The sequence below is a fragment of the Trichoderma camerunense genome (genome assembly GCF_050948025.1).
Source record: "Trichoderma camerunense strain CBS 138272 chromosome Unknown V8C40scaffold_6, whole genome shotgun sequence".
In the NCBI taxonomy this organism is placed as follows: Eukaryota; Fungi; Ascomycota; class Sordariomycetes; order Hypocreales; family Hypocreaceae; genus Trichoderma; species Trichoderma camerunense.
The window spans coordinates 370,143-383,163 of record NW_028145364.1 but is presented as its reverse complement, the minus strand read 5'-3'; the positions used below and the strand labels follow the sequence as shown (position 1 = coordinate 383,163).

Below are 13,021 nucleotides of genomic sequence, written 5' to 3'. Positions count from 1 at the left end.
CACTGCCTGCTCTGGTTTGACTGGCTCTTCTCAAACAGCCAAACCCCGTCTCGCCTTTGCCGCCAAACCCCTCGTCGGCCGGGGTGCTGCTGTCTCTGACGCTCTCCAACACACCTCCCTAGGAACACGCCCCATCCGCTTCTTCTCTTCTTACCACTACTGCCAACCAACGGTCCAACACAATATAATCCGCCGTGGCCTGCCTTCTTTCGTCCCCGCCAAACTTTTCTCTGGCTTCATCTCATTGCGTATCTTCGCTTGAAGGGCATCACTGGTTAACGCTCTGAAGCCTCGAGGCTTACAAGCTGCCACGACTGCTACTCATCTCACATCTCTTTCAACATTGCCCGCCTCTGGCCATCACCGACTGCCACCTATGTACCACTGCTACTAGGGAATACAAGAATAACTCAAATTACACTCACACGCAGCACGCACGCACGTATACGTTCACACGCACAGTTTAACTTGCGTATCACCCATCATCTTATTTCAACAACAACAATCAGCCATTTTCAATAACTACCGCCATCATGCCCGCAGCCACAGCCAGGCCTAAGCTGGGCAAGCTCTCTACCCCAGTGACGAGCACGTTTCCCTCCGATATACACTCAGCAAACACGGCCACTCCTAGGTCCGCTCTGTTCGCCTATAAACCTGATCCCAGCTACATCAAGACGCCCATTAGCCCGCCATTGGCATATACCGATTTCCTCTCAAAGGCTCTATCACTCAACTCACCGGCTCTTGCACCGGGCGAGATCTCCCCCGAATCTGCGCCAACATCTGCCGCTAGCGATAAGTCGGAGACATGCTCAACAGATGGGCGTCCATCTCCGGCTTCCAGCGCCGCCAGCAGCAAGCCCTCATCACCAGCATCGGCAACGGCGGCTCCTCCAACTCCATTCACGGCGCCGCTGCCCATGTCCGCGCCTCCTACTGGGGCAAATTGCTTTCCTAGCTTGAAGGTGCCGCCTAGTCCTGCCATTTCCAACCTGGACTCGCCCTTGAGCTCAAGGCTCATTGGCTCCCCATTCAGCGCCCGATCCATCCACTCTGTGTTTGATTGGGATGCCGCTCTCAAGGCTCGCCTAGGAGAAGTGAAGAAGCAAAAGTCCTCACGGGTAAGTGTACGGCACATCCGTGAGGTGGTGACGAGAACCGTCACTTACACTCCCAAAATGGACCCCGCCCCCCGAGGCAAGCGACGGAAGGTGGAGTAAGGAGACGATAACGGGATTACGATGCTCTGTTTCAAATCACCTCTTCATATGCTGATGGCGATGCCATCAGCCTGCACATCCTTTAACTATCAACGCACCAACTGTATACCAACCATGATCCGACATCACTGGGTGTTTTCACTTCTTGTCTAGACGACTACATGTCTCCCTGTGGGAGACCAAAAAAACGGATGATCAGAGAATTGGAAGGGGGACGTGCTTCCAGTTTTTGCTTTTTTAACGAAACCTTCAGCACTAATACGCTGGTCGAAGCTGAAGTCGACGATGTAATGGTTAACCATTTGAACCCGGGCGAGTCCCGGCATGACACTACTACTGGCGTATCATGGAAGAGTGGTGTGGGGAGTTTTCTATTTTTTACTTTTTTTTTTGTCCCGTTCCCATCACCATGTCGGCTATCTCATTTTTTTTTGTTACCGCATTCCTCCATATCCATTAGGATGTGCGAGGATGGAGGCTTTGTCTGAAAGAATCAAGGGATTTCCTTGTGGAGTTTGTTGGCGTTTTCCTTGGGACACGGCCTTGGACGTCCGACGGGCGTTCAACAGCGCATCGACCAGCTTGAGTCGGACTGTGGATAATGGTCTGCCTGCTCGAGTCTGGGCGGGGGCGGCAGAGGGTCAGGCGATGCGGCGTGTGTCACCGGGAGCGGGAACCAAGAGGGGCCGGCTGTTTGCGAGGTCGCATAAGACAGGACAGGGTTGACGGAGGCAGTTTCACTCTTGAATAACAAGACGGGCACAGCTGCACAGCGCAGATGGGATGCTCGTAGCACGCACTTATACACTATTTAGAGACACATAAAAAGACTATTGATGAAAACCATTGGGCGAGAATTTGCTTTGTGACCAATCATGATGGCCAGGGACTGCTCTGATTAGTGGGATAACTTCCGATTGCAACACAAGCCCGATCATGACAGATGCAGCGTCTACGGGCGACAGCGATCACTCTGGCCCGTTTTACGACATGTAGGATTTCCAATTGCTGGTGTGTATGTATGTGTGTGTGTACCAGCAGCGAAGCAATATGGAGGCAGCGCTCTCTCTGTACTGCGTGAAGAGCAAAACTCGGTATAAGAGACGGTTTTCATTCGTCGCCTTGCTCATGCATGCCTTGTTTCTTTTTTCCTCTTTGTCACTCTCAGTCATTTCTCCCCTCTCTCTCTCTTTCTGTCCCCCCGCCTCTCCCTTTATTTCACGCAAAGCTGCAGATAGACACTTTGCGCGAAAAGGAAGCAAAAAGGGAAAAAAGAGGCCAGGCCGGGGGAGGATGGGTCGCAGAGGCGGTCGCATGGGAGTGGGCGCCTGGAGTCTTTTTGCTTATACTAGTACCCTTTGCTTATACCAGTACCAGTTATGTGCGTTGCTTATAGTACTAGTTATGGGGCCTTATATAGAGTCCTTGGCGCATGTGCATGGGCTTTTTTGTCTTCATACGAGTACACTTCTTTTATGACATGGAATGTGGTTTATAGTGTGAGTGAATGTGGATGGTGTTGTGGTTGACTGGGCGCGAGTATGCAGGACATAGGTGGGCGTATCTCTGAGTTGAGTTATTTGTGCATGTAAGGGCTTTTTCACAGTTGAAGAGCAAGAGACAAAGAGAAAGAAAGAGAGAGAGAGAGAGTTTTGCCCTTTGTTTGAATCAATTTCTTCTCTCTTCTTCATCTCCCCCCTTCTATAGATGTGTCTTGTCTCTCATTATAAAAGGGACACAAGATCCCTTTCGAATCCTGCCACCCTAAAGAAGTCACTGTGTCAAAGACAATCAACCCCCCTCCCTTGCGAGAAGAAAGAGGACCATCGTGACAGTTTTATGTGGTATCAACACTTTCCTATTTCTCTCTCTTTTTTGGCCGCGTGGTAAATTTTATGCTAGATGAGCGGTTGTGCGTGCGTGCGTGCCGTGTGCGGTGGGTGTGTGTCTGGGCCGGATAATGGGCCGGACGGGAAGATGCTTCCCGCTAGGTCGCGATGCAAGAGGCCAAGAAGTGCTACGTTTAATCCCCATCGTTTTGTTTTGTTTTCTATTGCTTTGCTGTAATCTAATCTGCTGGATCGTAGCGCCGTGGGTTGACCAAAGGCAAGGCCATCGGAACGAGCCTAATTGCCGCCTGGCGAGACCTCTTTCGACATCTCGTTGAGCGGCTATGTCCCGTCCTTGTGTCATCAATATGGATGGCTGCATATACACGTATGATGGATTGTCCACTCAAGAACGCAGGGTAGGCAGAGAGCGTATTGCTCCCTGCTGAGAGGCAGCGAGCTGGAGCAAATGAAAACGCAGAGCTTGTCTTGCCCATCGTCGTCATTGCCGAGGCCATTCTCGATCTCGAATCTTGTCGTCAAGCTCAAGCCCTCTCCTGTCGTGCCTGGGCTTAAGTCATCTTGCACACGCCCCCTCCTTCATCAAGACATGCTCGTCATAGCAAGCACCGTCTTACTGTAGTAGGAGTCGCCTCAGGTTCCTCTGCTGCTCTCCACGTCCTTACGACACCATCCCGTTTGCTCTGTGCTGCCTTTCCTTCCATCCTTCTTTGATTAGAACACCCCCATCCTTCGTCGTCCGGGCATATCCGTCGTGCGTTCGTGACGTTCGCCGACGTCACTGGCCGCACACCCTCTTCGGTCCCCAACCCCGGTCTCGTAGGACATCATGGTCCTAAAAAAAGGGCATAATTTGGGAGCAGCTAAAAGCGGCGTCCTCCCAGGACAAACGACCCAATGCCACCCCAGTTCGTGCTAGGTGGACCTCTAAGCGCCGTCGAGCTCCCGCGAGCCGTGTCATTGGTTAGCGTGGATATGTCTGTCACCCACCCGTCGGGTCCGGTGTACATGATTGGCCGGGATCTAAGCGCCCTGATATGTGGGCAACACATTGTTCGAGATGCAGAAGACTAAGCCGTCGCTACTGTGGCTTTCGGGGGTCCATTGCCTATGCTGCTGTGCCTATGAAATGAGGCCCTGCTGAATGTACGAGGGCGTATGTCGGCAGCATGTACGAAGAAATGAGTCGGTCATCATGTACATGTACGGCACGAGTAGGACCCTTCATGCCGTGACATCGTATGTGGCGAGGAATTTGCTGCTCGTACAGCTGCGTCGAGCTGCGCTAATCTGTGCGGCCAGCAAAGCTGCGACTTGCAACGAATAGCAAATCGGGGATGGCGAGCAGGAAGCTGTCCGTGCCCCTTGAAAGACGCCAAAATCCTGGGTTTCCAAGATTTGAAAAACTCAATAAGCGAAGGCTGCCTCGTGAGCTCAAGTTGGAACCGCTGTGGGAGACGTTAGTGCTTAGATTCAATCTTTCTTTGACCATCAACTGCCGAGCTACCACGCAGAGGTAATTCTCCTACACGCGAGGCCTCTTATCCGCGGGACTAGCATCGGCTCACCGCTGGGCTGGGAACTCTAAGCTTCTCCCACCCCTGCTCTGCTGATGCTAGCCTTCTCTCAATCACCGTCTCCCAGCACTCGACTTGAAGCTCGTCGTGCTGCTGCCAAGGTATGTATGTGCTGTAGAGTAGTATTGTGACATTCAGTCATGCGAGTCACGCTATCTGGATGCCGCCATGTGTTCTTATTGGTCCCAGTTTTCCGTCAGACTAGCAAGATTTTCGAGAAAATCATACTTGATGTGTAGTTCTGAAACGAGAGCGGCGGGGGTCCTGGCCCGTATCACCTCTGCTGAAACCGGGTTAAGCCGCCATTGGAAGAGGAGGATGAAGATGCCATCCGTTTCGCCTTGATGGAACATTCTGAGACGAGTTCCATTTGTTGCTATAATTGGAAACGCACGCACGCACGTATACTCACACGCACGGAGCGGTGATGAAAACACTCGTTTCAATATCACACGGAGCTCTGTGGAGCCTCTCCATAGCTTTCGGGGAACCTGTCCCACGCAGTCTTTATTCTCGCGACTAACGCCTGCACATGGCAAACATGGCAAATCAAGATCGTCCCGCAGGGGCATCGACGACCAGGCTTCTAAGAAGGAGGAGGGGCGGTCAATTGTCCACGCCTCCAACTCCACCCTTGAGTAGAGCACCCTCCATCACGACTGGAATATCCCCCCCTCTTCTCCATCTCAAGGCAGACATGCCTGCAGGCGACTGAGTGGGCAGACAACTAGTCAATTTCTCTGATTTCCTTTGCGACGGCATTGCAGAGAGCGACTTTGACTCCAGCGCCAGTGAGGACGTGGATCCATAGCCGCTGCGTGTCGCTCAGCCTGTCGTTTGCACTCTTGACCTCAACAAACATGGCTTCTCCTCTTGCCTTTCCTGGCTCCTTGTCTGTGCCGTCTGCTTCCTCGTTTTGCGCCATCCGCCAGAGAACAAGGTCCGGGATGCCTCCACCTCTCTGTTTATACTCCTGAGCCATCACCTTGCATAAAGCGGCTAAAGCGCTACCTTGGAAGCAGCGTACTAGTTCTGTCAAGTCCTCCACCGGAAAATCCCAATTGAGACCTATCACACTGGTTCGTCGCTCATGCTCCCGTTCCCAGACCCCACGAAGCAGCCTTTCACCCTCTCCGTTGGCGATTTCGACCAGTCGATGGTTGATCTCCGAGGTCCGAGCAGGGAAGAAGGCGTCTGTATGCAAGTCCAGCGGGCAAGTTTGAAAGGCCGTCTGGAATACGTTGGGGATGTAGAGGAACAGGATGTCGTAGAACAAGTAAGCAAACAGGGTGCGAATAATGCCTCCCTCAGCATGGTAACCCTTCCACCCCTGTGACCGAAAGTGATTCAAGCACATCTCTTCCACGGTGCACACACCGCCAGAGTTTGAATCGTCCAACCACATGGTTCTCGTGCTTGCAGCTTGGCTTGCCGGCTTCACTGGCGGGGGTTTCTTCAATTGGATTCCTTCAACTGATAGCTCCAAGGGATCAGCAAGCCGTACATGTCCGAAATCATGCTGAAGACGCTTGGGGATACGAAGCCTCCTCTCTAATTTGACCAATCGTTTTTGCAAGTCGTAGTGGTGTATGAGATGGCAATCGGGGTCTTGAAGGCCTGTCTCACAAGTCGAGACTGCTATGGCCCTCCACCGCTTCTTTTGCTGCTCCAATTCATGGGTGGTGAGCTCCGGATCAAGGCTGGGCATGTAATGTTCCTCTAGGAGAGCCTTGCGTTGATACCAGGAGCCCCTTCGAGAAAGATGAAAGAGTCGCTGTTCTAGAAGTTCAGTCAACAGCTCATGCTCTCTGGCGTATCTCTTGAGTTTGCCAAGGACAAAGGCAGCTTTCACGATTATTCGTGTATATGAGTGGGCAGGATTGAATCTCCTGAGATAGGCACCCTCTCCCATTTCGTAGACTTGGCGCTCTTTCACAGTTTCTTCTTCAACCAACACCTTCCAGCGGGGGTATACCCTTTCGAAAATGTCGAGTATTTTCTGTGAACCTTTTTCATCTAGTGGTCCATTGAATTCAAGCACACTATCAACTTCTGCTTCCATATGTATGGCGGCCTCGTATTCCAGTAAGTGGGATCGAGATGCAAAGATTGTGGAAGAGCGACACACAAGATACTCTGGGAAATTCCGCCTAGCAATCTTTGCCAGAATAATAGTCGTCAGTGATTTCTCCGTCCATTCCGTAGATCTGTAAAAGACTAGGTGAACTCTCTCGAATAGTGTGAAAGTAGCAGGTGATATTCGAATACATGGACCGACAATGGCAAGGATTTTGGCCAGAAAATGTTGTTCTCGATTGGAATTCTCCCTTTTCACTTTGCGCACTGTGGAAGTAGGGTGGTCTATTCCCTCAGAGGTGTTGGAATCTCTGCTGTTTTGTCTGCTAATGCCCAAAGACAGGAGCCCAGCCTGCTGCTGGCTCATCCGGCACAAGGCTTTGATCATATCCATCTTGGTCTTCCCTTGGATCTTGGCTTCTTTAGCTAAGGCTTTGAGCTCATCAAGGTATAGTAGCGATGCAGCCTCCTCGATTGTATCGAGATAGTCTTCAGAGGCATCAGCAAATGAAAACGTATTGACATCCCCAGGCGTTTCCAGCTTGTTTTCTACGGGTGACTCTTCTTCATGTTCCAGAGGCAGAGTTCGGGACTCCTGGAGCGTGGCAATGGCGCTGTCATGATCCGAGATGTCGTTGAAATACCCCAGACGAGAGGATCGATGCCATGCCGCAGTTTTCCGGAGAAACAGTCGGACATATCTATCCTCTCCAATAAGTAGAAGAAGATATAGCCGCTAAGGTGACTTACAAATACTGCGCCTCATAGTTCAAGCTTCTCCATTGCTTGAAAATCTCGCTCTCTCTGCTACTGAATAGGGACGATTCTTCTTCCAAGACTGTATCTAGCGCGAGGTTGAATGCATCGACATATATCGAGCTTCTTCCCTTGATCCATAAAGGAGCCGTCTTCACACCCGATCTTTCTTCGCCGGCGTTGTTTTGGGAAGACCTGAGAGTCTCGTACTCCGTAATTGCTTCTTCATTGGTCTCGGTAGGCGGCAGAGCATTCTCAAACTCGGTGACTCGCTCCTTGCTGCGGCGCTGGTCTGTTTCATCCGAAAATGCCTCTGCAGCAGCAAATTCTTGCGGTCTATATTCCACCGGAAGCTCGCTTGGCTCTTCCGACTCTGAATCGGTGCCATTATCCCTCTTTAACCGCTTAGACGGCCTTGAGGCAGCTGACGATGCATCACCAAGTGAGCGCCCAGCATCTCGAGCTTCAGCGTCTGCATCTGATAGCCGCTTCACGAAAGCATCCATAGCAGCCCATTTCAAAAGCAAGATTCTGGCCTCTTGACAGCAAAAATGCAAAAATGGACGCTGAAAGAATGGATGATGTACTGCACAAGAAGAGTGGAAGTTGACGCGGAGGCCCGTGAACAGCTAAACGCGAAGTCAGCTGACCCCTCTAAGTGCCCGTCCCCACCACAGTTCATGTTGCTGCTTTCTTTGAGCTGGAATGGCAGCTTCTTTTTGCCATCGCCCAGCTTGCAAATCGACCAATTGGCGCCGGCATTCCGTAATCATGGCAGAGGACGATCACAAGCCCGCGGTGGATGTTCCGCAGGTGTCCATCTCCAACAATGAAGCTTCAAACCCGCCCTCGCAGCAGAGCCAAGGGAACGACGTCGTCATGGCGGATGTGCCAACAGACCAAGCAGTAAGGCCGCTTCTATGATTCTGATTCTGCTCCAAACAATGGCTTTTCTGCCGCTCTTGTTACTCTGTTGATCGACTGACCGCCACCAGTCACCGGCACCCGCTGCCTTTGCGCCTAGCCCTGCTCCTGGTCGAACAGGAACTCCAGCGCATGGCTCCAGAGCGGCGTCAGCACACCCAGATTCAGGATTCACGATGCCTTCAGAGCCGCCGTTACATGGCGATTCGACGCGGCGATACTTGAATTCAAAGGTCACGGGTGCTCTGCTGGAGGGAATGAAATTGCTGGCCAAAGAAAAGTAGGTTGATTGCCTTGGTTGGCATCATCATTTGAAAGCTGTCACTGACAACTACTTTGCTACAGACCAGAAGACCCCTTACGAGTTTTGGGCGAGTACTTGATACAAAAGTCAAGGGAGCTGGAGGGTACAGGGTAATTTGATTTAAAGCATCATCATTAGATCATGGGACAAAGGCACGTTGAAGGCGTTGAGGATTTCAGATTACAGGATCAGGGATTTTAGGATACCCAGAGCACATCTATATCAATGAGCAGTCCAATTGCTTTCGATTTGAGCATTTGACTGCCGGCTCGGTCTTTCCAGACCAACGCAGAAGAATCATAGCTCTAAATGCAGCTTTTTCATAAACGTCCCAAACTCCAAGACCTGAAAACCTCCACGACCATGACCGTAAATAACCCGTGGTCTTTTTTTCCCCGTTTAAGCGACAATGGTGCTGGCAGTAGCGGACTCGTACTTCCAGGTGGGGGGCAGGACACCGACGGTCTTGTAGTAACGAGCCAGACGGTGGATTCGGGACTCGATGAGAATGAGGCGGAACTTGGAGTCCTTGTCCTTGCGGTTGCGCTCAAGGTGCTTGCGGACAGCGACAGCCTGAGTTTATTCACTGTTAGTTTCACTTTGCTCAAGAGTCCTTTTTTTCAGAGGGCTGCAGAAATCTCACCTTCTTGATCAGCATGTACAGGTCCTCAGGGATATCGGGGGCGAGGCCTATATAGATCACTCTGTCAGTCAAGACCGCACAGAGGCACATGAGAGAGGTATCTCATGAAAAATGTATGTATATCCATCCATGCATGCGCCGTTGGAACATGACATTCTTCATTCGCTTCAGGGTTCCGTACCGTTGGACTTGAGGATTCGCAGAATTCGGTTACCTGCAAAATTTCACCAGTCAGTCAAAAGCGCTCCTCCCATTGTAGTCTTGCCAATGCCCTTGATTTCAACATACCAGTGACGACCTTGACCTGGGAGATTCCGTGGGAGTCACGCAGGACAACACCAATCTGAGAGGGAGTGGCACCCTTCTTGGCGAGCTTGCAGATCTGGTCGACGACCTGCTCGGGGGTGGTCTTCAGCCACGAGGGAGCGGCGCGAGAGTAGGGGACGGCGGAGGACGAAATGCCCTTGCCCTTGCTGTGAAGTCTACCCATCTTGTCTGGTTTGGAGGTTTCTGCGGAGGATGCAAAAAAGTTGTCGAGAAGCTGGTCGCGAAGTTGCCAGAGCAAGTAACAATTAGGTCGTGTGGGGGGGGAGGTATGAAATTTTCGCTTAGTTAGGGCAAAAGGCGGAAAGCGCCGTTGCTGTGACTAGTGGCCCTGCTAACCAGATTTCCGCGCTGGCACGTGACCTGACCAGTCTCTCTTTGGCTTCGATATATCTCGACCCGCTATATCTTCTTTTCTCCAAAATTTTCCCTCAGAAAGACTTTTGACGCGCCGCGTCTTTCTTTTTGGTCCGTCCTTTTCTTCTCAGCTGATTCGAAATGTTGCTAGCTGCAGCAAGAATTTGAAGAAGAAATTGATATGGCCAGCTTATAGTGCTGATATTAGGCCGTTCTGAACTGGTAAGCCATCTCTTCTTTACTCAATCTCTCAACACTGGCGATGCCTTCATGGCATGTACCTACATGATGACACGACACATTTTGTTATATTTTGGCACCTCTTATGTTAGGCTTTCCTTCGGGAAAGCCAATGAATTAACTGGACTTCTGATCTTTTGGCGCTTCTCTTCATTATTTGCTGCAAGACACTCATGGATGAGACGTATTGCTAACATGAAGCAAATAGACATGTTATAGACCCAGCTTGTTTTTCCTTTAGCGATAGCACCGTAGTAATCTTAATGAGATTTGACATTCCATATTCGCTTACTATTGAGCCTTGATCCGTTGTTCTTCGCAGCCACAACCAAGCAAAGCACACAAACGCCGTCCCTTTTTTTCTTTTCTCGTACCTGTGATCCCGCGTTGGAACAAAGTACGTTTGTCATTGTATCTGCACCGCTCCGCCCTTTACCAAAGCTATCATGATTTCCCGTGGCTGCAAATGTGATTTGTCATGAGCTACCTATTAAACCGCCTCGCCCAAGTATTAATTACAACAATTTACCAAGCGCCTACTTCGAAGTTTTCCTGCCAATGGGTTAGCCTTCTTTCTGCTTGGTCAGGTTGAGCAATAGGGAACAGGGAGTACAAACCTCTGGGAAATACGTTGACACTACAGTTCGGTCGGCGAACTTTCTTCCAGCAAGAGCTGTAAGAGCCTTGGTGGCGGATTCTTCAGAATCGAACTTGACGTATATCTTGCCCACACCGGTGGATTGTCTGCTGCCGCCAGATGGTCTGGGGACTTTGAGCTCTACGACCTTGCCAAACTTGGAACACTCGTCCTGAACGTCCTCGCAAATTTCTGCATCTAGGATTAGAATACTGACATAATAAGAACAACACTCTCACATACCTTCGTAATCGTCATTGTCCAGAAGCTCTTCAGGAGTGACCATGTTGAGAAGCTGGATGACAGAGCTTCTCTCAATGTCATTGGAGGTTTGAGAAGCGAGACCACTGATGGCAGTGATGCCCACGTCGAAGTTGGCGACCTGTGTAGGTCCAATGCTGGCTTTTGTCACCTTGAGCTTCTTGCCGCCTACATCCATTCCGTTCAGGCTGTTCAAGGCAGGCTCATTCGCTGTGGAAGGCTCAAGATATTCAGTAAATGCGATTCCCTTTGATAACATGGTTAGCACAGATTTACGCTGACAGATCACATCCGCAAACCAAACTCGACTCACCCTAGATTCTTCGGTACTGCGATCTTTCACCAGAACAAACGCTTTGGGCTTGCCGAATGCGGCGAGTAGCTCAATGACTTGATCCTCGGAGAGGAAAGGCGGAATGTTGGTGATGCACAGCTTGTGTACGGTATCAGGCACCACGTTGGAAATGACTTCTGGGTCGTAAGGCATCTCATCTGGTAGCGCAGGCATGACATAGTCCTTGGGTCGGCGAATAGTCAGCCCGTGGTTGCCACCATTGGCGGTACCATTCTGTGCATCATCGGCCTCCATGGTGATGCCATCCAATGCGAGCGCAACAGTTGCGTCAGACGCATTTCTGAACTCTAGGACGGCAAATGCCTTGTCCTGAGAAAACTGGCAGAGAACGCAAGGATCAGAGCTCTCAATGACATTCAGCCCATTAAGTTGTAGGTTGAAGAACGAAATCAGTGCGTCTTCGGTAACACCGCTTGCAACATTGGAAACGAGCAGGCGTTTTGCCTGGCGAGAGTTGCTCGCCTTGAGCCCCGCGCTGGTGACCTGGCCACCAGGTTGAGTCATGAAGGCTTGCAGCTTTGTTGGATCCATCGGTTGTTGACGAGGGGCACCTGGAAGAGGAAACATGCCAGAAAGCTTGGCTTGCTCGGCTGTCACAAGGTCGTAACCAGGAGGCTTGATATCCCACTGCGTCAAACGTCGCTTACGCTCGAGAATGGGGATAACGTCCGTCAAATCGGGAGTGGGCTCTCGTTTCTTCGGAGGCGACGGGCTGCGGCGTGGCTGCTCTTGCCTTGCAAACCCATCATCACCACGCCTCTCTCGCTCTCCTCGTCCTCCTCTTCGGCGATCGTCGTATCCATCTCGGTCTCGTCGGTTGGGCCTCTCGTCATCGTCACGTCGAGCATCTCGGCGGTAAGAGCCTCGGTCACGGTCCCACTCACGGTCGCCCCGACGGTCGCGCGCCGATGAGTATCTGTCCTCGCGTTCCCTATCGCGGTGGCTGCGACTTGAAGAGTATGCATCGACGTCTCCCTCAGGCCGGCGATGGCCTCCACGGTGGTCTGGTGATCGAGAGCGGCGGCGATCCCTATCTCCACGATCTCTGTGTCGGTCGCGACGGTCATCTCTTTCGCCCCTCGAGCTCTAGAGCAAAGCGATTAGATACGGCGGGTGGAAACAGCAATTGGTATACGAACAGGATAATCTCGGTTTCTTCGCCCCCCATCTGATTGACGCGAAACTTTGGTTAGCACAGGCGCCAATTGAGCAGCCGCTGGAACGCGTGTCGTACCTCGAGATGAATAACTGTCGCCGTTCATTGTTGTGGTTTCTCGTCGCCAATTCGAGCGACCGGGCAACTCCTTGAAATTGGTGATGCCGGATTCTGTGATGAAAAGGACAGTCGATGGAGTCGCCGGCAAGATTCTTGGCCAAAAGCTCCTTTGCCAATGCTTTGCATGGAAGGCGAGGCTGGAGCTTTTTTGCAATATGGGCGCTAATCCGCTTCAGCGTTAGTGCTGGCGAGCCTGCCGGATTATCTGCGGCTAGTGC

The 13,021-nt window shown here is 51.4% G+C and overlaps 7 protein-coding genes across 7 annotated transcripts; 4 read left to right on the top strand and 3 right to left on the bottom strand.

Moving 5' to 3' along the window:
* Positions 1-226: 226 nt before the first annotated feature.
* On the top strand, positions 227-1,385 carry V8C40DRAFT_186596 (uncharacterized protein). The gene has a single exon (XM_083211798.1). It carries the CDS (start codon positions 534-536, stop codon positions 1,221-1,223), a length of 690 nt encoding a protein of 229 aa, XP_083074718.1. The 5' UTR covers positions 227-533; the 3' UTR covers positions 1,224-1,385.
* On the top strand, positions 1,386-2,095 carry V8C40DRAFT_186597 (uncharacterized protein). Its single transcript, XM_083211799.1, has one exon. The coding sequence runs from the start codon at positions 1,548-1,550 to the stop codon at positions 1,947-1,949; it is 402 nt and encodes a 133-aa protein (XP_083074717.1). The 5' UTR covers positions 1,386-1,547; the 3' UTR covers positions 1,950-2,095.
* On the top strand, positions 2,096-2,997 carry V8C40DRAFT_186598 (uncharacterized protein). Its single transcript, XM_083211800.1, has one exon. The coding sequence runs from the start codon at positions 2,241-2,243 to the stop codon at positions 2,700-2,702; it is 462 nt and encodes a 153-aa protein (XP_083074716.1). The 5' UTR covers positions 2,096-2,240; the 3' UTR covers positions 2,703-2,997.
* Positions 2,998-4,845: 1,848 nt separating this feature from the next.
* On the bottom strand, positions 4,846-8,063 carry V8C40DRAFT_240501 (VRR-NUC domain-containing protein). The gene is made up of 2 exons (XM_083214816.1): positions 7,477-8,063; positions 4,846-7,427 (listed from the first exon to the last, which is right to left on the bottom strand). Exons 1-2 carry the CDS (start codon positions 7,986-7,988, stop codon positions 5,378-5,380), a joined length of 2,562 nt encoding a protein of 853 aa, XP_083074715.1. The 5' UTR covers positions 7,989-8,063; the 3' UTR covers positions 4,846-5,377.
* Positions 8,064-8,190: 127 nt separating this feature from the next.
* V8C40DRAFT_240500 (DPY30/SDC1 family protein) lies at positions 8,191-9,043 on the top strand. Its single transcript, XM_083214815.1, has 3 exons — positions 8,191-8,388; positions 8,478-8,686; positions 8,752-9,043. The coding sequence occupies exons 1-3, from the start codon at positions 8,254-8,256 to the stop codon at positions 8,822-8,824; spliced, it is 417 nt and encodes a 138-aa protein (XP_083074714.1). The 5' UTR covers positions 8,191-8,253; the 3' UTR covers positions 8,825-9,043.
* On the bottom strand, positions 8,824-10,053 carry V8C40DRAFT_240499 (40S ribosomal protein uS15). Its single transcript, XM_083214814.1, has 4 exons — positions 9,642-10,053; positions 9,535-9,567; positions 9,354-9,400; positions 8,824-9,283 (listed from the first exon to the last, which is right to left on the bottom strand). Exons 1-4 carry the CDS (start codon positions 9,841-9,843, stop codon positions 9,110-9,112), a joined length of 456 nt encoding a protein of 151 aa, XP_083074713.1. The 5' UTR covers positions 9,844-10,053; the 3' UTR covers positions 8,824-9,109.
* Positions 10,054-10,349: 296 nt separating this feature from the next.
* On the bottom strand, positions 10,350-12,910 carry V8C40DRAFT_240496 (uncharacterized protein). The gene is made up of 6 exons (XM_083214813.1): positions 12,762-12,910; positions 12,667-12,695; positions 11,486-12,613; positions 11,155-11,419; positions 10,892-11,103; positions 10,350-10,826 (listed from the first exon to the last, which is right to left on the bottom strand). Exons 1-6 carry the CDS (start codon positions 12,787-12,789, stop codon positions 10,800-10,802), a joined length of 1,689 nt encoding a protein of 562 aa, XP_083074712.1. The 5' UTR covers positions 12,790-12,910; the 3' UTR covers positions 10,350-10,799.
* Between the last annotated feature and the right edge of the window lie 111 nt (positions 12,911-13,021).